This window comes from Doryrhamphus excisus, linkage group LG10 (assembly GCF_037039965.1).
Source record: "Doryrhamphus excisus strain RoL-2023G ecotype Guam linkage group LG10, RoL_Dexc_Guam_v1.1, whole genome shotgun sequence".
NCBI lineage: Eukaryota > Metazoa > Chordata > Actinopteri > Syngnathiformes > Syngnathidae > Doryrhamphus > Doryrhamphus excisus.
In genome coordinates this window covers 12,140,100-12,166,254 of record NC_136366.1, presented here as the reverse complement: position 1 = coordinate 12,166,254, position 26,155 = coordinate 12,140,100, and the positions used below count along the sequence as shown (strand labels likewise).

General features: G+C 42.0%; 4 protein-coding genes across 6 annotated transcripts in view; 2 read left to right on the top strand and 2 right to left on the bottom strand.

Annotated features, from left to right (window-relative positions):
* The first annotated feature begins 224 nt into the window (after positions 1 to 224).
* On the top strand, positions 225 to 1,901 carry morn3 (MORN repeat containing 3). The gene is made up of 5 exons (XM_058064290.2): positions 225 to 640; positions 715 to 872; positions 957 to 1,116; positions 1,337 to 1,521; positions 1,611 to 1,901. Exons 1-5 carry the CDS (start codon positions 466 to 468, stop codon positions 1,725 to 1,727), a joined length of 795 nt encoding a protein of 264 aa, XP_057920273.2. The 5' UTR covers positions 225 to 465; the 3' UTR covers positions 1,728 to 1,901.
* On the bottom strand, positions 1,794 to 3,823 carry orai1b (ORAI calcium release-activated calcium modulator 1b). Its single transcript, XM_058063900.2, has 2 exons — positions 3,505 to 3,823; positions 1,794 to 2,981 (listed from the first exon to the last, which is right to left on the bottom strand). Exons 1-2 carry the CDS (start codon positions 3,616 to 3,618, stop codon positions 2,427 to 2,429), a joined length of 669 nt encoding a protein of 222 aa, XP_057919883.1. The 5' UTR covers positions 3,619 to 3,823; the 3' UTR covers positions 1,794 to 2,426.
* A 460-nt stretch (positions 3,824 to 4,283) lies between these two features.
* Positions 4,284 to 24,036, top strand: kdm2bb (lysine (K)-specific demethylase 2Bb). 2 transcript variants are annotated; one of them, XM_058052023.2, is made up of 21 exons: positions 4,284 to 4,449; positions 5,194 to 5,338; positions 5,430 to 5,508; positions 5,582 to 5,628; positions 6,684 to 6,862; positions 6,937 to 7,043; positions 9,034 to 9,127; positions 9,219 to 9,372; positions 9,451 to 9,566; positions 9,962 to 10,088; positions 10,154 to 10,479; positions 10,551 to 10,637; positions 14,849 to 15,079; positions 16,299 to 16,442; positions 16,506 to 16,592; positions 16,700 to 17,020; positions 17,095 to 17,978; positions 18,044 to 18,207; positions 18,917 to 19,078; positions 19,208 to 19,426; positions 20,400 to 24,036. In XM_058052023.2, exons 1-21 carry the CDS (start codon positions 4,342 to 4,344, stop codon positions 20,594 to 20,596), a joined length of 3,978 nt encoding a protein of 1,325 aa, XP_057908006.2. In that variant the 5' UTR covers positions 4,284 to 4,341; the 3' UTR covers positions 20,597 to 24,036. The 2 variants fall into 2 exon arrangements, with proteins under 2 accessions (XP_057908006.2, XP_057907996.2); XM_058052013.2 differs by having other exon boundaries at positions 16,506 to 16,593; positions 16,692 to 17,020.
* Positions 23,444 to 26,155, bottom strand: part of rnf34b (ring finger protein 34b) — a 14,330-nt gene continuing 11,618 nt past the window's right edge. For both annotated transcript variants that reach the window (XM_058052076.2, XM_058052087.2), the window contains one exon: positions 23,444 to 26,014. In XM_058052076.2, coding sequence (XP_057908059.2) covers positions 25,830 to 26,014 — 185 coding nt within the window. In that variant the 3' untranslated portion in view covers positions 23,444 to 25,829. The remainder of the gene's footprint in view (positions 26,015 to 26,155) is intronic.

Sequence of the window (26,155 nt, the reverse complement as noted above, 5' to 3'; positions counted from 1 at the left end):
GTGGCCATTACTGGTTTTTAAAGAGTTTAAAACCTCAAAAATATAGTTAATGTTAATTAATTAAAAAAACAACTGTGGAAAAGTTGAAAGAAATATTAATATATGGTATTTTCCAGCATTTTTTGTTTTTTTATTCTGGTAAAATTTGTGAGTTTTTTAAAGAACCTCTTAAGGGTTAAACAGCCTTCCTGGTACTGCTAGCCTGTTGCTAGGATACAAAGAATGCTTGGTTCTCCTGAGTCCTACACTTGCAGAGATTTTACCTGAAAAAGATAGAGCGTAAAGGTAAGAATTGTTTTGATTTATCAGTAACCACTATAGTGATGTCATAGATGTCCACATTTCACATGTAAACTAAAAAAAAAAAAGTAAATATAGGATTTGCCGTGCATCTGTTTGCATTTTATTCTCACAGGATTGTTATCTTCTTACAACATAACATTTTTTAATCCTAATTCTTAGCTCATGAAGCTTTTTTACTTCCATCTTCCGACTATGCCATTCATCAAAACACCTCCAAATGCTATTCCACGTTCTACCCTGCTGGAGAATAAATCCCTAAAATGTGGTCCGCGTGTGACTGTGTACTCTGTCAATGGAGATGAATACACTGGAGAGTGGCTGAACAACAACAAGCATGGTGAGTGTTGCCTCCATTGCTTAAAATGTCAATTAAGATGAATTTGATGCTATTTATTGTTGGTTATATTCAAGGAAGGGGCATTCAGGTGTGGAAGAAGTCCGGCACCATTTATAATGGAGAGTGGAAGTGTGGAAAGCGTGACGGATATGGCATTTATAGTGTACTTGTGAGCAACACAAAGGTGTATGCAAAAAAGTACTGTGGTGAATGGAGAAATGGGATGAAGCAAGTATGTAACAAACAATAAAAAAAACACATTTACTGTTCAGTGCATCAAGTCATCTTCAGTATAGTATATGCTATTATTTTTTAGGGGCATGGTACATACTTTTATCATGACTCTGCTGTGTATGAAGGCGAGTGGAGCAGGGACCAACGCTGTGGTTGGGGGAGAATGCTCTTTAACTGTGGAGACGTCTACGAAGGAGAGTGGATGAAGGATAAAGAGCACGGCCTGGGTGTCATTCAATATGGTAATGTTGTTTTTCTTCTTCTAAAAGTTTTCCAAAAGTGACATTTTAATGATGTTGTCTTCGTAATATGTGTCCGTCAAGCGTGTTTAGAGGCATCAAACATGAGAAAAGTCAGTTTTAAAGTTGCGATACACTGTGATGTATAAAATTGTGTAATACAGGACCTATAAAGTGTGATTGAATGGATAAAATGTTTATCTTCTCGGTCTACACAAACTAGCAAATGGAAACTGGTATGATGGCTCCTGGCAAGAAGGCAGAAAAAGCGGACATGGGAAGTTCTACTATCACGACAAATGTCAGCTTTATGAAGGCCTCTGGGTCAAAGGTGAAGCTAAATGTGGAACTTTGTCGAATTTTGGGAGAGATGACTCAACAAGTCCCACCAAGTGCTCCATCCCAGAGGTACAACAATATCTCAATATATAAATAATCATAATGATAAATAAGATTTTCCAATGTGATATGATGAATTTACATTCTGTTGTCCTTAGGTAAAACTAAAAGATATGGAGACGGTTTTACAAGAAGCACAGTCCGCACACCTTGATCCTCCATGTAAAGCAGGGGTCTCAAACACGTGGCCTGCGGGCCAAATGTGGCCCGCATGACAATAATTTGAGGCCCCCGCCTTGATATGAAAGTTTAATGTCAGTACACTCAAAAAAGAGGCAGGAAACTTTATTTTTCAGGGGGTTTAAGACATTTAATTGGTCGCACAACAGTATAAGTTATACTGTTATACATCAATATATGCAGACAGCTTGCTTTTGGCTTTATACATATTATAAAGTCTCACTGCATGCCTCATGACTTGGATATGTTATGAATAAAAACGCAGTTTTCATCTCCAGTCAATGCGTTCTGCAAAAATATACAGTAAAAAACTCAGATCAATGATAAAACTAAGCAAACGTCACATGTAAAGCAACAAAACATGACTTAACTGTATAAATGTCATTAAATGTACTTTCGATGCTGGATTACTTGTGTGCAGCATAAATAAAAGTTGAATTACTTGTGGACCACAATACAGGGAAACAAAAACAACAGGTAAATAAATGCAGCAGGCAAGACACGGGGGTCAAAGTTCAAGTGCATGGATAAACAACATTCACAGTTAAGACTTTGTGGTTTCAAGTTTCATGCAATTATACCATTATTGATGTGGAGCAAACATCTCTAAAATAAAATCTGTATACATACAGTATGTATATACATATGTATATATGTATATATATACACTGTATTACCATAGAGAAGTGAGGTCCCAGAAAACCAAAAATTAAAAAATAGAAAATAGCAGTGGTCTATGGGAAATGTGAGCTCGGAGAACGCAAAATGGAGTCACCTCTATTGTCCAGCTCGTTCTGCAGCCTAGTGAGGTTGGATAGCTCTTCCAGCTCCTGGAACTGTCTGTCCGTCTTGTGGCTGACTAAAGAGCGGTAGAAATGCACGGCAAACATGATGAACACCAAGCCGAAAGGCACCATGATGGACGTGGAGGTGATGGCGGCGGCCACGCCGGCGGAAATGCTGTTGTTGCTGGACTTGCTGGGCTTGATAGGCAAGAACTTGACCCAACAGAGAAGAACCACCTCAGCCAGGAATAGCAACGTACCGATGACCGTGGAGAAGCCCCACGCCAGTTCTATGTGCCGATGCATGCGCTCGTGCGGGGACTCGTTGACCGAGTTGAGGTTGTGGACGTTGCTGACGGCCTCGATGTTGGGCAGGATGCAGGTGCTGACCATGAGGGCGAACAGATGCACGGCTACTAGAACGGTGGTGCAGGCGCTGAAGGCGATGAGAAGGGCGGGCGGGTACGGGTAGTTGTTGTCCAGCTGCACTTCCACCATTGCTACCTTCAAAGCCAGCAAATGACAGCATGATCATGAGTGAGCTAGCGATGCCCCACTACATCCAGCAGAGGGTGCTGTCAAACAAATCATAGTAAAATTTGGGCAAAAATATGCCTCTAAAGTCATGCTTCATCACTTATGATTCTATTAGATCTGCAATTCAAACAGTTAATTGGGTATAATTGGTTGTTTTGAGGAGCATAACTGATCTAGCAATCTGAAGTCTGCCTAGCAACAAGTGGCCATGGAGGCATGTACAGTAACATGAGCAGGAAAAAGAATCCTAGCAATTCTGTTTATCCTAGTTGCAGTGCATGGTTAATAGCTAGTTAGCTGTGGAGCTTTAGACTTTAATTACTGACTTATTCATGTGGGTGTGATTTATAACATTTGAATAGCGTTAAAGTTATTGAAGAAGCACATCAAGACAGGAAAAGAGAGTACTGTATTGCAGAATAATACATTGTTTATACTTTTATAATTTTCACTGAAACACTTAAGTTGGGAAAATATTTAAATACGTTACCATTGCGAATCCGGAGAGCAAAGCAGAGGTTCGGCTGGAAGCCTTGAGTTTAGCTCGGCTCAAATAGAGCTTCCTCCAGGACAGCGCTTGCAATGAATGCTCATTGAGGCTCATGTTGCTAATTTAAACAGCACAAGTCGTCCGCGTTAGCTTGCTATTCCAAAACACGAGAGTAACGAACGATAAGCATGCTAACAACTAAGTATATACAATATGTAATTCTAAACTATAACGTTCTACTGCTATTGCTAGCGGCTCAAACTACAAACTACTATGATTTTCATGGGCACTGTAGCGCCTGCACCTTTCATTACCCAGAAGCATTTGCGCGCGTCACAGGGTACAGCAGGCACAACATCCGGTTTATTTTTTTATATAACTTTATTGAAACAACTAGTTTACGGAAATCAGGAAAGAAAATGAATCAACCGAGCAATTGTAAGAACAGAATACATGTGAGTAAATAAAAAAAAATGTGTACAGTATATATAATTTAGCAAATGTTTTTACCAGTTAGCCACAAATTAAATTACCACAACTAGCTATGACTATGTTAATGTGCTAAATTAAAATTGTAGTTTACTCTAAAATTCATACATCGAATCTCTCGATGGTGTAATTGTCTTGATTTGAACCCGTGTTTCAATAATAATAATAATAATACGTTATTTGGGGTGAAACGGCGTCTTAATTAATATTACAACAAACATAGCTACGGTTTTTTTTAATGGGGGCGGGGAGAGAAAAGCTGTTCTACAATGTTTTGGTTCCTGGCGGTGACGTAACACACAACAACATGGTTCCCTTGTTTTGGACTTGTGCAGCGTGCTACGTGCTATGCGTGGGGATGCTTCTTTGAGGCTGAATCAGTGGACGACATTACTCCCCTTCCACCAGGCGATGGCTCAACCCGGGGGAAGGTGTGCCGAGTCCGGGCGCAGGCTGGTAGGTACCTCAACATGGTTCGCTCGAACAGAGGGGCTTGGCTTGGAGCTAATTAGCTGAGCTAACGCTTTGCACCATCGTAGTAGTAGGAGAAGCGCAGAACGCTGACGCGTTGCATGCTTTGAGGAAATAAAGCACATGACTACTTGTTAATACGATATGCAAATCAATAACTCACTTTAATAAGCAGTCAGTGCATGGATGCTCAACAGTTGCAAACAAATGCACAAACAGTCTTCATTCTTCATTTAGACCAGGGGTGTCCAAAGTGTAGGTCGGGGGCGATTGTTGGCTTGTGGCTCATATTTATTGGGCCGCGGCACATAGTGCAAATAAAATTAGAATAGAAGGCTCAATGTAAAGTTAAATCTAACTAATAACAAGACAAAGTTTGTCTTAAGAGATATACTGTACAGGATATAACATTTCTTTACACCTTTTTACAAAATATGAAATATATATTATATTTCATTATGCAGCTCTTGGTGGAAAAAATTTGGACACCCCCGATTTAGACAGTCGAAAATAGCTTTCAGTATAAGCCCTACTGGGAACAGGGCTAATGAACCGCCAAAGATGCCAATGTTTTTGGCCATGCTTATAAGAAATGCAACCAAACAGTCTAATTGGACACAAACATTGTATACACAGCACATAATAATGTTGGTTCACAGGTCGTATCAACATCTAATGCTGCCACAATGAATCAATGATTATTTAAAGTGACTCTTCTCCTTTTAAAAGCGCTCCATCTGCCGGCGAATGTACGATGAGAACGAGGACTTGTCTGATGTGGAGGAAATAGTCAACATCAGGGGTTTCAGCGTGGAGGAGAAGCTGGCCAGCGACCGCTATGGTGCGGATTTTGTCTGCGTAATGGAGGGTAAAGGTAAACATACACAGTATCTGCTTGGTATATAAACTCTCTCTAGACATTCCTATTAAACTACTCTCTCTCTTCTTCATTTGTTTTTTTGCAGACTTCACATATGAATATGTGCAAAGGGAGGCATTAAGGGTGCCGCTTATCTTCAAAGAGAAGCAAGGACTCGGGATCAGGTAAGACGTTCAATATCTTTGATGGTTATTGGAGTATTTTGACTGACTTTGGCTGTTTTTTGAACTATTATAGAATGCCTGATCCGGAATTCACAGTCTCCGAAATTAAAGGCTTAGTTGGTAAGTCATGTGTAATACATACTCAAATACATTCATTCATTCATTTTCTAAAGCTTTTCCTCATGAGGGTCGCGGGGGGTGCTGGAGCCTATCCCAGCTGTCTTTGGGCGAGAGGCGGGGTACACCCTGGACTGGTCGCCAGTCAATCACAGGGCACATATAGACAAACAACCATTCACACTCACATTCATACCTATGGACAATTTGGAGTCGCCAATTAACCTAGCATGTTTTTGGAATGTGGGAGGAAACCGGAGTACCCGGAGAAAACCCACACATGCACGGGGAGAACATGCAAACTCCACACAGAGATGGCCGAGGGTGGATTTGAACCCTGGTCTCCTAGCTGTGGGGTTTGTGCGCTAACCATACTCAAATACAGTATCTCCCAAATCTTGTCAAGGGACAATACTATAGAAATGAATCTTGCTTATACATTAGAGTAGTCAGTGTACAGTTTGTATAGTAATGTAGACTTAGTATCCACAGAAAATGAGTCAACTCCCAGCTGTTATTGTGTAAATAGCTGGCATTACATAGGAGCATATGGGCATGCACGAGTGCTTCTGGCAATACCGGCGTTGCGGTTCCTAGACGGTTAACACGAATTCCAACATGTACTGTGACATTGTAAAACAGAGCATGACCCACTTGTTTAGGAAACTGGACCCCAAGGAGCCCATGTTTGCTGCAGTGCCATCAAATGCTCATTGTAAGAAAAATAAACAATATTTTTATTCAAAGGTACGTTACAAAGTACACCATGGGGCTCCTGAGGAGCCTAATCCAGCGCTGTAATCATATTCTTCATGCATTTCAATACACAAGTGGATAAAGGCATGAATAGAGTGTACTTGCTCCATCTAGAGGACAAAATGGTAATTGATAATCTCTCCTCTGCAGTACACTGTATGTCAGGGGTCTCAAACTAAATTTACCTGGGGGCCACTGGAGCTAGGGTCTGGGCAAGGCTGGGCCGCATCAGGTTTAAAAAAAAAAGGCTAGGTGGCATTAGTCCTGATAACAGAAATGGTGACTTCTGACTCGTATTGCAGGCAGCCGTCGCTCTGTGGATGTCATGGACGTGAGCACTCAAAAAGGCTCCGAAATGACCATGTCCCAGTTTGTGCGTTACTACGAGACGCCGGAGGAGGAGCGGGACAAACTGTTCAATGTGATCAGCTTAGAGTTCAGCCACACCAAACTGGAGCACCTCATCAAGAGACCCACTGTGGTAATACGACGAGACACCGTCTTTAGGTTATAACGTGAAACAAAGCACAGATGCGACATTTTCAACACTTCCAGGTGGATCAAGTCGACTGGGTGGACAACATGTGGCCTTCCTATCTGAAAAAGAGCCAAACAGAAGCCACCAATGTGATCTCAGAGATGAAATACCCTAAAGTGCAAAGGTAGGACTGTGGAGAGGCTGCGCACTTGTGGTACCCTCCACCATCTGTAAGGGCTGATTGTTGCTAGGCAACGAATCTCACCCATGGGGGATCTTTTTTTCATTATAGTACCACTTGCTGCTGGACTCTTTTACCTCCATTTGTTGTACAGTTCATTTGTCCTACTACTGCCTAATGTGGAATACTTTTTATGACTTCTGAGATCCTATGTTATTGTATTTTTCAACCATTTTAAATATGTAGCAGATAGTATTGAAATTTAGCCTTGTAGCTGGTATTTAGACAGAACATGTTTTTTGTGCGTCTGCTGCTTTAATGCGTTTGTCCACACAAACAACAACAACATATTCATAAATATTACAGCAAACTCAGCAATAGAGAATGTACATAAATATAAATATTGCAAGGTTTTACAGTACTTAAAGTACATGCATTTTTCACAATTGGGGCAGAAAATGATAACGCAATACACAAATGACAGCTGCAAACCCGCAATGGTGTTTGATAGTTAATGCTACAATCAAGAGGCGTGTATTAATTTTGCAAATTAAGCTACTTGCACAATATCACCTTCAAGCAGTTGCTGGTGGCTGGGTCTTCATCTTTTGAAGTGAGGTGCAACCAAACCTTTGAGCGTTTTGGCTGGATGCTCACCGCCGTCTGTGCAGGTGAAAAACTAACTGTAACAACATCATGACAGCCGAGTCCGGGATTAGGCGGTAATAACAATATCGCAGCCTGATTTCAGCGCCTTAACTACTTGCATTTATTAATTTGAAGTGTTCCACAAGGGATTTGAAGCATTTATTAATTTCATTCATAGGGTGGCACGGCGGTCGAGTGGTTAGCGCGCAGACCTCACAGCTAGGAGACCAGGGTTCAATTCCACCCTCGGCCATCTCTGTGTGGAGTTTGCATGTTCTCCCCGTGCATGCGTGGGTTTTCTCCGGGTACTCCGGTTTCTTCCCACATTCCAAAAACATGCTAGGTTACTTAGCCACTCCAAATTGTCCATACGTAGGTATGAATGTGAGTGTGAATGGTTGTTTGTCTATATGTGCCCTGTGATTGGCTGGCCACCAGTCCAGGGTGTACCCCGCCTCTCGCCCGAAGACAGCTAGAATAGGCTCCAGCAACCCCCGCGACCCTCGTGAGGAAAAGCGGTAGAAAATTAATGAATGAATGAATTTCAGGGAGAACATGCAAACTCCACGCAGAGATGGCCAAGGGTGGAATTGAACTCGGGTCTCCTAGCTGTGAGCCCTGCGCGCTAACAACTCAATCGCCATGCAGCCCAAGTGTTTAACACTAAAAAAATCTACTTAGTTTTTTTATTCTGGTGAGTATCATTTATGTGTGTTTTGGTACCCATTCCTAAACATCATGCTAGGTTAACCTACTTGCTGAATCAAAACAAACACAATGATGAAAACTGACAGCTCCCGCCTGTGTAGCGGACTGACTGGTGGATTAATGGGTCGCATGTTGGCAACGCAGTCAGGAATTGGGTTTGAATCTCTGTTTGGGCATCATTGTGTGGAGTTTTGCATGTTCTCTCCCTGTCTGGGATAGGCTCCAGCATACCACCATGACTCTAGTGAGGATAGAAAATGGATGGATTTTTGGAATGAGGCTCTCGTGACACATTTTCCACACTAAAAAGTCATTATCGTATACTAGAGGACATTTAATTGCTTTTAAGGAATTGTGTGCACCTTTTTAAATAGGGTGTTGATTCTTTAGGAATTACTAATAACTGTGCACACTACAGTGTCCTCTCAAGTGGGACGCTCCACTAAACACTGTTCAAACAGTCCCCTCGGTTATGTTCTTTTCAGCGTCCTCATGAGATACTCAGATAAAATAAAAGTTCCTCTTGCCTAATTCCCATTTGGATAGATTATTGAATAATTTATTACCCTTGGATAATTCATCACTTTTCATTTTACCTCTCTGTGAGCTTTTCTGAATATCGTTTTTTTTCTACTAGGTATTGCTTGATGAGCGTGAAGGGCTGCTATACTGACTTCCATATTGATTTTGGGGGGACATCTGTTTGGTATCACGTCTTCAAGGGACAAAAAGTATGTAGTGCATAATCTAAGAATATGTTATTAATAATGACTTAATAACATGCTATAGTATATAAACATGTCAATTGTGTCCCCCCCCGAGGTGTTCTGGCTAGTGCCTCCCACACTTAACAACCTGGCGCTGTATGAGGACTGGGTGCTGTCGGGCAAGCAGAGCGATGTCTTCCTGGGAGACAGAGCGGACGGGTGCCAGAGAGTGGAGCTCAAGCAGGGATACACCTTCTTCATTCCATCTGGTGTGCTGCACGCTCATATAGATTAGCAGCCTCTCGTGTAGTTATTATCTTTGTCAATTCACATTCTTGTCAATTAAGGGTGGATCCATGCCGTCTACACTCCCGAGGACTCACTGGTCTTTGGAGGCAACATTCTGCACAGCTTCAACATTCCAATGCAGCTTACCATTCATGAGATAGAGAACAGAACGAAGGTAAAGGCTGCTGATCTTTGGAAAGATGCCAATCAATCAATCTATCAATCAATCAGTCTGAGGTAGAGCATGGGATGGAAAGAGTTAATTGGAAGTGACAAAATGACAAAGAATGTTTAGAATAATACTAAATAGTTATGCATATACAGTAGTAGCTGGTGTCATCACTATATTAGTAAATTGAGGTGTAGTAATTGAGGTGCGGTATTTATTTGTCGTGAAGCATGGTTTCTGTTGGAGTGGAGACCATTATTTGATCAAATATGGTCAATATAAATATATAGTCCAAGTCGCACTCATTCCTATGTTTATTATGGAGGTTTATTATATGCTAAAATATACACTGGTTAAAAAACAGAACATAAATATAGGTTGATTTAATGTTCTTGTTGTAGGTTCATTCCAAGTTCCGCTTCCCTTTTTACTATGAGATGTGTTGGTACGTCCTGGAGAGATACATGTACTGCCTGACCAAACGGACCTACCTTTCTCAGGAGATCTGCAAAGAGCCTTTCTTAATGGGTGAGTGAGATTCATCACTTCACCTAAGAAGCTGAGCAGGTTTTGATCGGTGTTTCTGGATGTAGGAAGCCCCTCCTCTGACTCAAGAAGCCAGGACACGAATGAATACTTGTGTGAGGTGCAACTCAGGGATGAGGAAGATCCCTGCTTGGAGACCCAGCACCTGAAATACATCTTATCTGCTGACTCTGAGGACAGCTGCAATCCCGTCTTCCCCAAAACCCCCTCTGCATCCCCGGCCTCGGAGTGGCACAATAAATGGACTCATCTGACAGAATTTGAACTAAATGGACTCAGGAGGCTGGTTGAGAAGCTGGAGTCGCTCCCTGAACATAAGAAATGTGTTCCAGAAGGTCTGGAGAATCCGCAAGGCCTGCTGGAGGACATGAAGGTTTGACAGAAGCAGGAAGAAACACAAAGGACAAATCAATATAATCAAATTTTTTTTGTGCTTATCTGTAGGTTGTCTTAAAAGAGCATGCTGATGATGACCCAAAATTAGCTATCACTGGACTTCCTGTTGTGGTCTGGCCAAAGAAAATCATGAAGGTATGTTTTAAATATATGTTGAATGAGGTGTTATGCATTGTTGATGTAGAGGAATTAATATATAATAACATATTTGCCTTATGTCGAGTAATGATATACATAATCTCTTGCTCATCAAGGTTAATTGGTTCAAAAATCTGCAATGGTTCATTCTTAAAAATGTGCTAATTGATTATTATGATTATGAAGTATAGGTATTTTTAAAGTAATAATTAGGTTAAAAAATAGCATTTTGATTTATTTATTTTATTATCAATAATAAAATATGACAGCAATATAATGACAATAAAACTATTTTTAAGGATCTACTGCAAAAAACGACAACAAAAACTACTTACTCTGTTTTTAAGGACCTGCTGCAAGAACGCTTGTCAAATATTTTTTTATGATGACATACTGTTAGGAGTCTGTTGCAAAAGATGATATAGTCGTTCCTGAGCCATTTATTATGCGCCCGATTTGGCCCACGGGCCGCCAGTTGAACAACCCTGTCCTAATTCATCTCCACCTGCTGCTATCTTGTGTTTGCCTTTTGCAATGAGATGCCATCTGTCTCTATTGGCTCTGCATTGTCACAGTGAATCCATCCTCACTTCATCCTCCTCATTGGAGGAAGGCAGACACCCTCCCTGCTGAAAATGTGGAAGCACGGCGGCCTTCCATTGGCTGTGCCCCCCCCTCAAAGCACCGCCTCTCTTTTGTCCATTGGTATTAATGAGGCAGGCTTGTCATGTGTTGCCTACATCTGCTTGTGGTATTGTGGAACTGGGGAGCTAACGGCAGGCAGGGAAGGAGGGAAGGAAGAAGGAAGGAAGGAAGGAAGGAAGGAGAGAGGGAGGGAGGGCTGCAGGCTATCAGGACTAAGAGGAGGAGGAGACTGCAGCCATGTCGGATCGCTGCGTGCTGGACACTTGTGTGTGATTAAAAACAAGCCATGGCCATGTCGCTGAGCGCTGATGATGAGGACTACGACTCAGATGCTGAGCAGGTTAGCACCCCCAACGCCCCCCCCTCCCTTGTCATACATAGTGAGTCCACTAGAGGAATGCATGCAGCAACCCTGCAAGGCAAGCTGAGCTACATAAACACATACAATAGATGCTGCTTTTTTTTTTTGCCTTTGTGACACATTTATTTATGTGTGTGTGTGTGTTTTAGTGGGATGGATCCTCAGAGTAGGTTGTTTATTCAGTAAAGAGCCTCAGGCAGGGCTGATTTTCTGGGTGAGAAGCAGATGGAAGAAAATTCCCACATCAACAGATTAATTTTGTGCACTTTTTTTCATTTTTTAAATGTATTTATTGCATTACATGTGATTAAGTGTGACATAACACACAGAGGACACTGTTCTATCTCTGTGCGGAAAAATCAGAATGAAAATGGTGTTTCTTCCATGAATTCGACCTGCTTTTTTGTATATGTTTATCCTTAACTTTTGATGGATTAAGCAACTATTTGGATGTTAAATTGAAAGGCAAAATACTGGTAAACATGACGTAAATTATCTAAAAACACCTTTAGGAATGAGACAGCTGTGTATCACTGATATAATACTGTACTGTTTGCATGTTGATAAAACCTCCAATTCTACTTTTGAGCTATTTACAGTACTGCACGGTACTCTCCTCTGGTACTCTGAGGTAGATAAATCATAGTATATTTAGGCTTGTGTAGCATTTCAGTGAGCATTTCATCACCCTTGCTTGTTTATTGATTTTTTTTGTTGCTAAAATAACTACACTGGTGTTAAAGATTTGGCCCATTCTCTTGTCGCAAAAATATTAATAATAATAGCAAAGTGTCATTATGATGCAAAGTAATTGTACCCACTGCTAACTATAATCACAATGATATACATATTTCCAGACATGATCATAAAAGCAGTTTATTAAGTGGATTCCACTTGATTTTCTAAAAGTTTATATAATTACTATAAGTTTATCTATTTTTGTTTGCACTATAAAGAAATAAATAAAATACAATATATGTCATAATAATTATAATTATATTTATTTATAATTATATTTGTATATAACATATTTTCTGATTTAAGAAAAATGTTTGGACATGCAAATATAATGTAATTAGTTTATATAATTACTATAAGTTTACCTATTTTTGTTTGCACTATAAAGAAATAAAATACAATATATGTCATAATAATTATATAAAATTATATTTATAATTATATTTGTATATAACATATTTTCTGATTTAAGAAAAAATATGATGTAATTAGTTTTTATTGTCTACAGCCACAATAGATACATTTTAATCTGAGGCGCAACCATCTATAGATTTTAATGCTTTTCCTCCTATATTTCATTAACTATTGCAACTGTTAATTTATTCTGATTGATGTGCCACTTGCATACAATATTCCTATTACCTTACTCCCTTGTGGAACAGATTTCCTGCCTGTAATCCCCTTTTGAAACCCCCAGAACAAACAGACCAGGGCAGATTACACTTCCCACCCACCCCTCACCCACCCCCCAAATAGTAGCTCCCTCTTAATCCCGTCTGGTAACCTCACATCTGACTGCCTGTGTCACTCCATTTCCTAGCATTTTTGGAATAATACACTGCGCTATGTACTGTATGCCTCCTCTCTGTCAATACACATCTTATTGGTTCCAAGTGTGAGTGTCAGAGGCTCTTTTGTTTGAGGAAAGGAATTGGGCTGTTGCTATGCTGAAAAATCTGCACTCCGAGACATCTGATCTTGATTTCCAAGATCTGCAGCATTTGTTGTTTTTGTTGAGAACGCTTTATCCGTTTGCCCCATTTTTTAAATGTCCACACACTGTGTGTTAAGAAGTGTGTGTGTGTGTGTGTGTGTGTGTGCGAGAAAGGGAGTAGAATACATTAGCGGCAATGATGACTGAGATCAAAGGCAGCTCCATTAGTCAGTTGTACGAAATAGAGCACATTGTAAGTGCACACTGTTGGAAATGTAAGCGAGCTTCCCTTCCCACTCCATCCCTCTTTTAACGCACAATAATGACTGCAAGTACGAGTGTGTGAAACGTAGCAACGAGCAGCATTTCTCTTTGAAGTAGAAACATGGTGCTAAATGTAGAAGACGCCTCCAGGGACCTTCTTGACGGATGCGTTCTCCTCTTCATCCTCTACCTCAGCAGTAGTGTCATTTGACCACATTTCATTGGAAATGAACCATTAATGGGCGGCACGGTGGTCGAGTGGTTAGCGTGCAGACCTCACAGCTCGGAGACCAGGGTTCAATTCCACCCTCGGACATCTCTGTGTGGAGTTTGCATGTTCTCCCTGTGCATGCGTGGGTTTTCTCCGGGTACTCCGGTTTCCTCCCACATTCCAAAAACATGCTTGGTTAATTGATGACTCCAAATTGTCCATCGGTATGAATGTGAGTGTGAATGGTTGTTTGTCTATATGTGTCCTGTGATTGGCTGGTGACCAGTCCAGGGTGTACCCCGCCTCTCGCCCCAAGACAGCTGGGATAGGTTCCAGCACCCCCGCGACCCTCGTGAGGAAAAAGCAGTAGAAAATGAATGAATGAATGAACCATTAAAAATCAAATTTGATGGAATTTCTCTATGTTCAAACTCCTGTTTCTATGCATCTGTTATATTGCAGCCGGGATTGCTTTCAGTGTTGTGCTTCTTCCAACATGTTATACACAGGAAATGAACAACAAATCAACAATCAGTAATCAAAAATATAAACACAACACTTTGGCCTTGTGTCCTTTTATTGTGGCCAGCCTAAAGCTCCATTTTGATATGCCACACCTGTAATGTGTATGAATTATCCCTGCAGCGAAGGAGAAGTGATCACTAACAGATGTCGACAATATTTGAGAGAAATTGGAGACATATTGTCTAAAGTTATCCTGAGCAGGCCCGGTTCCCTTGCTCTAATTCATATGGTTCAAGGTGGTAGTTATCATTAATAACTGCTGGAAGGAGCGTCCTTTATACGACATATCTTGATGTTTTATTTAGGGATGTTCCGATCAGGGTTTTATGCTGCTGATACCGATCCCGATAATCCATTAGTTGAATCCGGAGCTGATGTGTGGATAGGATCCGCGTTTTGAAGCAAGTATGAGCTGATATCGATACCGTTTAAAAATATATATATATATATAAAAAAATGCGCAAAATGGCACCTCCATTAAGATAATGGTGATCAGTGAAGCAATCTTACGTTATGTATTTCCCTTTCAGACCCGGCCTCCAAATCGTCCCAAACCCAAGATGGCGGCGTCCCCGGCTTCTGCGATTAAGCTCTCGGCGAGTCGGGGAACCTCTGGCGCAAGGAGGAGACGGACGCGTTGCCGCAAGTGTGAAGCGTGCCTGCGGACGGAGTGTGGTGACTGCCACTTTTGCAAAGACATGAAGAAGTTCGGCGGGCCGGGAAGAATGAAGCAGTCGTGCATCATGAGGCAGTGTATCGCCGTAAGTTGTTTCTGCTCTTGCTTTGCTCTGTTATTATTGTTGCCGCTTTATGGTTATTTTTAGTGTGGCCATGTGGGAGTCGTTCATTAAGAACTGATCCGGGTGGTTGCTATGGTGACTCCAATGAGTACTGCTTGGTTTCTTGTTCTTGAAATGATAGCAATACAGTGAATGCTCTAATTAAGTGCGGAGTGTTTATCTAAACCACAAAGCGGACGGGAGGTGATTTATTTCTGGAATCTGACAATTCACTATGTGTAACAACTTATTTTTTTAAATTTGTTATCATGATTACGAGTTCATGAGAAAGTGGAAAGGAAATTAAAGAACATACCATCAACAGAACCAATGTTGTGATAGCAGTCAAGCAGTCAATACCAAGGATTGCAATGGGCTGGCAACCAGTCCAAGGTGTACTCCGCCTCTAACATGCATTAGTTTCACACCAGCAGCTGAACAGTGCATGCAGAGGTAGATAAAGCTGCTGGATACAGCTCATACTCTCATCTTGTTGAGTTAATAAAAAACTGCATTCGGAGGTTTCCTACAGCCACCTGTTAATGCCAATGTTTTTGACCTGGCGTTAAGTAGACACCTTAATTGAGAGTTTTTGCGTTTATAGACCACAAACCCGGGTGATAATAGGAGCATTTACGGTATTTTGGTACAGGCTACACCTATCAATTAGGGATGACATAATTTATTAATCAGTTGCGTGAAATGGCCTCACAGCTAGGAGACCCAAGTTCGATTCCACCCTCAGCCATCTCTGTGTGGAGTTTGCATGTTCTCCCCGTGCATGCGTGGGTTTTCTCCGGGTACTCCGGTTTCCTCCCCCATTCCAAAAACATGCTAGGTTAATTAGCGACTCCAAATTGTCCATAGGTATGAATGTGAGTGTGAATGGTTGTTTGTCTATATGTGCCCTGTGATTGGCTGGCCACCAGTCCAGGGGGTACCCCGCCTCTCGTCCGAAAACAGTTGGGATAGGCTCCAGCACCCTCGCAACCCTCGTGAGAAGCGGTGTGTTAAATTGATTGCTGATCAATTGAGGCAAAAATGGAGTGCATTATTCCATATGACCAGCAGAGGCGCTGTTAATTCAATCTCAACTAGTTTACAGTGTGTAAAGAAGGACAATGTCAGCTCAATGTCAGCTCAATCCAGATCCATACCTGGTGTAGATATCTCACTGCTGATCTGAAATGTCAATTTTCAGCCCGTCCTGCCACACACAGCTGTGTGTGTGGTCTGTGGAGAAGCAGGCAAGGAGGACACTGTTGAGGGGGAAGAGGAGAAGTTCAACCTCATGCTAATGGAGTGCTCCATCTGCAACGAGATCGTCCATCCTCACTGTTTAAAGGTACAGTTCTTTAAGTGTACACATCCTGTTTGACTGGTTCCTGACATTGATTCTTTAATGCAGGTGAAAGATTCAAGCGGAGTTATCAATGATGAGTTGCCAAACTGCTGGGAATGTCCCAAGTGTAATCATGCTGGTAAAACTGGAAAAGTAAGCATCTGTATGGACTCGCATGCATGCATGCTTATTATAGTTAAATCAAAATACAAGAGAAATAAAGTACTCTTCTGTTTTTTTCTCATCTTCTGGCCTCAAAGCAAAAAAGGGGCCCAGGATTTAAGTATGCGTCAAACCTCCCGGGCTCCCTCCTGAAAGAACCGCGTCAAAGCCGGGATGCCAAAGAGGAGGCCGACTCTCCCTTGCTGGCGTCGGCGACCGTTAACGCTCTGAACACCGCCAAGAGGAAAGCCGAGAGAGATGAAATTCCAAGGAGGAAAGAGGAAGAGAATAGCAAGAAGCGACACCCCCTGCTGTCCCTGGATGGTTCCCCCCGGCCTCCAAGGCAGGAGGACAACCCGCTGAGGAAGAAGAAAAAACTGTTTGACACAAGTGATGAACCTGGCAACGTGAAAAGAAAGGTAAGGGTAGCATTTTAGACAGAACAACGATACAGAAAAAACTCCAGAGTTGTTGTTGTTTTGTCTTTGAAAAGCTCCCCAAACTGGACGATCCTTTGACTGCAAAGCTGTTGAGACACATCAAGACCGAGAACGACCTTGGCGAGTACGAAGACATCCAGGAGTCCCGCCAGGAAGACAGGTTCTCTTTGCACAGGATCCATTTCAAGGAGAAAAGGGAATTTGACAACGCTGATGAAGATGAGGAAGGGGACTATAATTTGGACAAATCCAAAGGAGGCCTGCTAAGTCCGCTAAGGAGAACGTCGGCAGGAAGAGAGGGGTGCGACCACAGAGCTGGACCCAGTGGCGAGCCGGGGGATGTCGGTGCTCAGTTAAAAGCTCGTCTTCACTGCAGACGCCTTCCTAACAGGGAGACAAACAAAGACAAAACGGAAGACGCTACAAACAATCAGAGGACAGACGATCACGAATCGACCAATAGGAGAACACACAAAGTGGAGGAAGGCGGACCTGTTCAAAACAGAAGGCCCAAACAAAAGACAGAGGAGTTCCTGTCCAATCAAAACCACAGACCGGTTAAGGTGGAGCCCGACAACGACATAGTGGTGTCCAATCCAAAATGGCAGCTCAACAACGGCAGCAGCGATCTTGGGGGCTGGCTGAGACACAGCGGGCAGGAGCAGAACAGGACGCCGCGGCGCCACTCGCCTCTCAGCTCCAACCGGAACACTCCGATAGCGCCGCGTCCACTTCCCTGTCGCTCCCCGCCCAAATGCGTCCAAATGGAGCGCCACGTCATCCGCCCGCCTCCAATCAGCCCCCCTCCCGATAGACTCCCCTTAGTAGACGGCGAGGAGCATGTGATGCGGCGTGAGACCTGGATGTCTGTGTTTGGCCACCTGACGCACAGAGATCTCTGCGTGTGCATGCGCGTGTGCAGGACGTGGAACAGATGGTGAGTTGCATCATGGGACAACACACTGGTCCGCCTTTTCAACGTGTTTGTTGTTTACTGTCCAGGTGCTGCGACAAGAGGCTGTGGAAGCGCATCAATCTGAACCGCTGCAAGTCCATCACGCCCCTTATGCTGAGCGGGATCATTCGGAGGCAGCCGGTGGCGCTGGACCTGAGCTGGACCAACATCTCCAAGAAGCAACTCAGCTGGCTCATCAACAGACTGCCTGGTACACTCGTTTAGACGTTTAGAATGTAACAATATGGTGGTAGCTACATTTTGTTTTGCATGTTACACTAGTTGGTTAGTTGGAAGCACGGCGGACGAGTTGTTAGCGCGTAGGCCTCACAGCTCGGAGACCCATGTTCAATTCCACCCTAGACTTCAAAAGCAGCCACTCTCATCTTGTGGAGTTAATAAAAAAAACTGCATTCGGAGGTTGCCTACAGCCACCTGTTGATGCCAATGTTTTTGTTTTTGACACCTTAATTGAGAGTTTTTGCGTTACAGGCTATACCCATCAATTAGGGATGACATAATTGATAATCAGTTGTGTGAAATCAGTTGTGTGAAATGGCTGCACGGTGACGCAGTGGTTAGCGCGCAGGCCTCACAGCTAGGAGACCCAAGTTCGATCTCCGGGGACTCCGGTTTCCTCCCACATTCCAAAAACATGCTAGGTTAATTGGCGACTCCAAATTGTCCATAGGTATGAATGTGAGTGTGAATGGTTGTTTGTCTATATGTGCCCTGTGATTGGCTGGCCACCAGTCCAGGGTGTACCCCGCCTCTCGCCCGAAGACAGCTGGGATAGGCTCCAGCACCCTTGTGAGGATAAGTGGTAGTAAATAAATGTTATACTAGTTATTAAATGTTCTGTCCTTGTTGAGGTTTAAGCCAATGAGATTTATTGTATTCTGATGATGTCTCCACTGCAGGTTTACGGGTACTCCAGGTGTCCGGGTGCTCATGGGTGGCCGTCTCTGCTCTTTGCACATCCAGTTGTCCTCTCCTGAGAATTCTGGATGTCCAGTGGGTGGAAGGACTGAAAGATGCCCAGATGCGGGACCTACTTTCACCTCCTACGGATAACAGGCCAGGTAGCATCCAGCGTCTATCTGATGCATTAAAGCATCATAACTGAGAGCTGTTTATAATTTTATGGCAGTGGAATACATTGTGGTGGTCTATTGTGGCCAAACCTAGTCTAATCTGTCGTCCTCTAAAAGGCCAGTTAGACAACAGGAGCAAGCTGCGCAACGTGGAGGACATCCGGCTGGCCGGTTTGGACATCACGGACGCCACTTTGCGCCTCATCATCTGTCACATGCCCTCGCTGTCCAAGCTGGACCTCAGCTACTGCAACCACGTCACAGACCAGTCAGTCAACATCCTGACCGCTGCCGGGACCACCACCCGGGACTCTTTGACGGACATCAACCTATCCGGTATGTTGATGTTTAGTCTTATTGCATTGAACTCACACATAGCGTAGCATAGCGGCACGGTGGTATAGCGGTTAGCGAGCAGACCTCAAAGCTAGGAGACCAGGGTTCAATTCCACCCTCGGCCATCTCTGTGTGGAGTTTGCATGTTCTCCCCGTGCATGCGTGGGTTTTCTCTGGGTACTCCGGTTTCCTCCCACATTCCAAAAACATGCTAGGTTAATTGGCGACTCCAAATTGTCCATAGGTATGAATGTGAGTGTGAATGGTTGTTTGTCTATATGTGCCCTGTGATTGGCTGGCCACCAGTCCAGGGTGTGCCCCGCTGGAGCTGGGATAGGCTCCAGCACCCCCAGCGACCCTTGTGAGGAAATGCGGTAGAAAATAAATGAATGAATGAATGAATCAATGTTGACGTTCTGGGGCTGCACGGTGGAAAAAGTGGTTAGCATGCAGGCCTCACAGCTAGGAAACTCGAGTTCGATTCCACCCTCGGCCACCCTGGGTTTTCTTCGGGTACTCTGGTTTCCTCCCCCCCGCGACCCTCGTGAGGAAAAAGCGGTAGAAAATGAATGAATGAATAAATTAGCAGTTGGACTGACTCAACAGCGCCTCTGCTGGTTTCATTGAAGTAGTGCACTGACTATTTTGAAAATGTACAGAATTTCCAGCAATTGTAAATGTCTCACTCCTAATGGATGCCTGGTCCTCTCTGCAGTTGAGTGAATAAACACAGCCGGGTCACTATATGAGGTATTTGCTTCAAACATGAAAGTGTTCAGGTTCTAAAAATAATCATCTTCTATATCTGGAGTGTCATTAATAATTAAAGGTGTCGTTACGAGAACAGCTGATGGGTAAAAATCAAAAATGCTCCTCCTAATGGGGTTTTGGGGTTGGTTCTGAATCTACAGCCTGTATCATAAATGGACAGTGAACTGTGCTGTTTACTAAACGCCAAACTGTTTCGTTTCAGTGTGCAACAGGGTGACGGACCAGGCGCTGACCTACTTCAAGCGCTGCGGGAGCATTCGCCACATCGACCTGCGCTACTGCAAACAGGTGAGCAAGGAGGGATGCGAGCGCTTTGTGGCGGAGATGTCCGTTAGCGTGCAGTTTGAACTCATCGAGGACAAACTGCTGCAGAAGATCAAGCTTTTAACAGGCGATTAAAGGGCTGTCCACACGGGGGCAGCACGCCACTGTACACTGTATGATGGAGGACGGCACTGTGTGTTGTTTCCTCCTGATAACTACTGAGCCAGAATGTACAAAAAAAAACATTTATGTTAATGTGAAGCCTTTATTGTTTGTTGTTTTTGCACCTAAGTGTTCAAAGTTATTTATTGACTATTTTCTACCATGACGGTGTGTGTTTGTTCTGTTCTAATGCAAAACTTATTGCATTGCAAGAGTGCTATTTTTGTATCAGAAAGCCTTTCTATAATATTCTAATATTGATATTGGTAATCAATCAGTATGCTCTTTATTTTTGGGAGGTCGTTTTCTTATTTCTTTTGCAGCGTATTTCGTTGAAGATATGTGACATTGTGTATTTCATTTGCACCTTTACTGATGAATATTCATGCATCACTGGAGACGAGGGCCGTTCAACAGAAACTTTATAAACGTACGTCAAAGATCTGCTATATGACAGGAGTGCTGTGCTGTTTTTAGGAATCTACTGCAAAAGTGCTCGTCCAAGGTCCTCGATATGACAGAAATGCTTGGGGAAAAAAAACAGATAGGCTCGATGGAACCTACTGCAAAAATACTAGTCAAAGATCCTCTATATATGTAACAGAAGTGACAAGAGCGCCCTACTGTTTTGAAGAACCTAATGCAAAAAAAGACCAGTCAAAGATCCTCTATGCCAAGAGCGCTCTTTGGTTTTTAAGGACCTCCTGCAACCCCCCCCCCTCCCCAAACCCAGATCAGAGATTCTTTATTTGACAGGCGTGCGTTGCTGTTATTAAGAATCTACTGCAAAAACGCCAGTCAAAGATCCTCTCAATATGACGGGAGTGCTTTGCTCTTTTAAAGAATGTACTGCAAAAACGATAATCAAACATCTCCAACAGTAGATGACAGGAGTGTTTTGCTCTTTTTAACAAGCTTCTGCAAAAATGCTAGTCAAAGATCCTGTCTATTTGACAGGAATGCTCTGCTGTTATTAAGAAGATACTGCAAAAAGCTAGTCAAAGATCTCAGACAGTAGAAGACAGGAGTGTTCTGCTCTTTTTCAGGAGCTACTGCAAAAATCCCAGTCAAAGATCCTTTATGTGACGTGAGTGGGTCCTCATCCAAAAATGCTAGTCAAAGATCCTCTCTATTTGACAGGAATGCTCTGCTGTTATTAAGAAGCTACTGCAAAAAGCTCATCAAAGATCTCAGACAGTAGATGACAGGAGTGTTCTGCTCTTTTTAAGGAGCTACTGCAAAAATCCCAGTCAAAGATCCTTTATGTGACATGAGTGGGTCCTCGTCCAAAAATGCTAGTCAAAGATCCGCTCTATTTAACAAGAATGCTCTGCTGTTAAGAAGCTACTGCAAAAATAATAGTCAAAGATCCTTTCTATGTGACAGCAACGTTTTGCTGTTTTTAAGAACCTACTGCAAAAATGCTAGTCAAAGATCCTTTATAGGACATAAATGCTGTTCTGTTTTTAAGAACCTACTGCAAAAGCACGAGTCAAAGATCCTCTATAGGACATCACACTGGTGTTTTTAGGAATCTGCTGCGAAAATGTTAGTCGCTCTCTTATTTTGAAACCAACTCCCGGGCCGCTCTGATGTCCTTCACGGGCCGGATTTGGCCCGTGGGCCGCCAGTTGAATAGCCCTGCTGTCAAGTGTATAAGTAGATGTTTTTCCTTTCTTGCTTCAAAGAAAAGTGTCCGTCATTCGTCCATCATGCTTGTTCTTTGTTAAAGGAAGTATATTAGCTCAGCATGCAGCACTTGAACACTCCAAGCTGTCATTCTCATGAATGGACAAGGAAAAAAAAAGAACATCCACTTTTTGCATAAAAAGGCAGCTAGTCTGATTAAAATGCAAGTGAGAAAATGTAAATGTATTTATTACAAATTTTTTTTTTTGCTTATGATATTGAAAGAACGGGCCAAAAAATAGTTGGACCATCATTTATTTTGAAAGTTTGGTTAAACTCCATTGGCAATAACCCCCCAAAACAATGAGGGAAAATTATTTTTCACTGGAAAACTACAAACTAAAAACAGATGCACTTTTTTTGCCATGTCTTTATATGTACTTTCTTCTAAATGTGTTCCCCCCCGCACCGATTTTTGTATTTTTTATAGTATTTATTTGATTTTCCAAAACTCCACTTTTCATGTTAATTGTTCAACGTTAAAAAAAATACTTCAACTAATAGATGCCTGGTCCTCTCTGTAGTTGAGTAAATCAAAACCAGAATGTGAGAAAATACAGTATTGGCTGTTGGAAGTTGTACACATTCAAAATAATTTCAATATCTATCTATACATATATATATATATTATGAAAATATACAGTATAGAATCTAAAGCTAATACTATTTATATAATTCCATAATTACAAAAATGTATATATGTATTTGGTTTTTTTTTGTTTGTGTTTTTTTACCACAACAGAGTGCAAACTGATGTTACCCTTATTTTGTATTGTTAAACCTCATACGTTGCTATACTTCCTGTACATGTTGTACATACACATTTAAAGACATTTAGCAAGAGTTCTGTCCGCTTTTGGAGACATTTGAAATACAAAAAAAGAGGATTACACAGCTTTTGTTGTACTGGATTTTATTGACTCTAATAAATCTTTTTGTTTGTTTACCAAAATAAAAAGGTCCAACATTCCAAAATATGACGATCCAGGATAATGAGTGCTCATGATTAACCTCTTCTCTTGTTCTGCTAAGACCGTAGCTGCCCGTGAATGACATCTTTCATTATGAAATGACTGCAGCATTGAAATAAAAAAAACCAACAACCCAAAAAACAGACATAAATCAACCAAGATCATGAAGATATTTAATGTTTAAATGACAAAAACCCAGCAGCGATACATTCTGTTCATAAACCTTTGAGCCTCCCTGCTATAGTGCATGGAAAAATAGACATATATTTCATCAACAATAGAAGCTATCTATGCATTACACTTACATGTGATCCACACCAATGATTACAGTGGATGAGGTTGCTTCCTTTTGCATAACATAAATTGACGCTATTGCTTGGTGCTTTGTTGTTATTTCATTAATCCTAAATGAAAGAGGATTACTAGAACCATTTAAAATAAGGGTACCACTCATACAAAAGGTATTTATGATCACCGTTAGTAAAAAAATCATATTTACCATATGTATTTACTTGCCTAATGTTTTTGTACATTACTTCAGTGGAACCTTTTCAGGTCCAACACAATGTGATGCTACAAAATGCAATCCAATATGTTACCATTGGAAATAATGGGAATAGGATAAGTTCGTTCCAGGGTTAAACTGTCCACCTTTAATAACTAAACAGGCAATGTTTGAGCATTTTAACCTGAGCTTTGTAGGGTTTTTTTGTGGATTAAACAATGAATTTGCAAAAAAACCAACCAAACAAACAACAACATGGTTTTCTGTGATGTTTTTCGTAACTTGCTGGAAAGAAAATAACATAACGAAGAGAATAATGTTGGACGTTTTTTTGGCAAAAAATATATTTGAAAAATATATATAATTTTTGGAGAGAATATATGCATAATATTACAAGCCTATTTGTGTTTAAAATGAAACAAATATTTGCCTTAATAATTGTAATATAATACAGTGTTCCCTCATTTGTCGCCCGTAAAATAGCCCGCAGTAAGTTAATCCACAAAATAGCCAACCTGTTTTTTTTTGTTGTTTTTTTTTACAATGATATAAAACGCTTCACCATACACAGACAATAATATCTTCACATTTCTCTTTTGTTTCATACTAATTTTGGACTAGGTTAGGTTGGAAATTGAGTGAATTGCATGTATTTCACTCCTCTGACCGTACCTCGTCCTGGTGCTGTTTGGCTGTAGAGTTTTTGTATCCTTGTTATCCTACTGCCACGTAGCTTCTGCGTTCCATCATCATGTGTAAACGTTAGCAAACAACTAGCGATCATAGAACAGGAAACACGGCAGTACTGCACGAAAGAGATTGATTGACAGTGGTCTACACTCAATCAGGATGGGCGGATTCTCCCTTAGCCAATCAGGACTCTTGTGGCTGTATTTCAAGGATGACATCTTTAGTCCAGCTGGACATGTCTTCAACTCCCACATGAGTATACAACACCCTCTACTTGTAGCAGTAATAAATACAATAACAGACAAAAAAAACGATAGATCGCTCTAATACACCACAAGGATGTAGAACACGATGCAAAATTGCGCTACAAAGCAGCAGGTCATTGAAACCGCGATGTAGCGAGGGAACACTGTATATACTATATATTTTCGAGATAAAAAGTCCTAATGATGACATGAAAAAATTTTGAATTATAATAAATTTGACAGCGGCACGGTAGTCGAGTGGTTAGCGCGCAGACCTCACAGCTAGGAGACCAGGGTTCAATTCCGGTTTCCTCACACATTCCAAAAACATGCTAGGTTAATTGGCCACTCCAAATTGTCCATAGGTATGAATGTGAGTGTGAATGGTTGTTTGTCTATATGTGCCCTGTGATTGGCTGGCCACCAGTCCAGGCTGTACCCCGCCTTTCGCCCGAAGACAGCTGGGATAGGCTCCAGCACCCCTGCGACCCTCGTGAGGAAAAAGCGGTTGAAAATGAATGAATGAATGAATAAATTTGACTTATCTATCTCACCATTAGGACTTTTAATAAAAAAAAAAGTCAACTTTTTATTTCATAATTGGACTTTTTTTGGCGGAAACGGGCTTCCATAGATTTCATTCCAGCGATGTGTGCCAAACTTCCTTTAGAAATGAGCTATTTTTGCACCCTTATTATAAACTGTTTCCTATGGTTCTCGATGACAACATAAACACACCAAAGCTTCCTGGCTATGAGATGCTAAAGCAAAAAATGGGCTGTGTCTAGGCGTATTATTTGGCATCTTACACCCTTCTGCTAAAATGACAATGAATGGACATTTTCTATATTTAAAAAAAACAACACAATATAAGTCTCCTTTTTGACGATATTGCACATATTATAGTTGACTGACAGTAGGAGTCATGAGTGTGTAAACCGTGTTGACTCTAAACCCTGCCATCACACTTGCCTGCCCACTTGATCCACTTCAAGTGGACGTGAAATCTCGAAAAAGCTGGAACAAAACAGAGTTAGAAGATGTGGAGACCGTACATCAAGACTGTCCCGTTACAGTCCCACGTGGACGTCACCTGACTCACAGTTTCAGGACTTGAACACGTGCACGGCCCGCACCACATACTGCCTGCAGATGGGGCACTCGTTCATCCTTTTGCCGCATTTGGTGCACGTCACCATGTGACCGCACTCCAGCAGAACGCAGTCGATGATGGCGTCCATGCAGATGCGACACAGGTTGTCGTCGGAGGACAGCTGAGTTTTCACGCCGTCTGCAAAGACGCACATGATGAGCGAACCGGCCCTTTAAGAGGAGCTAGGATGATGACGCAAATGGACATGCTGGCGTGATGTGATGATGCTCGTAAGACCTTATGAGATGGAGGTGGAAATGATAAAGAACCAAATAACAT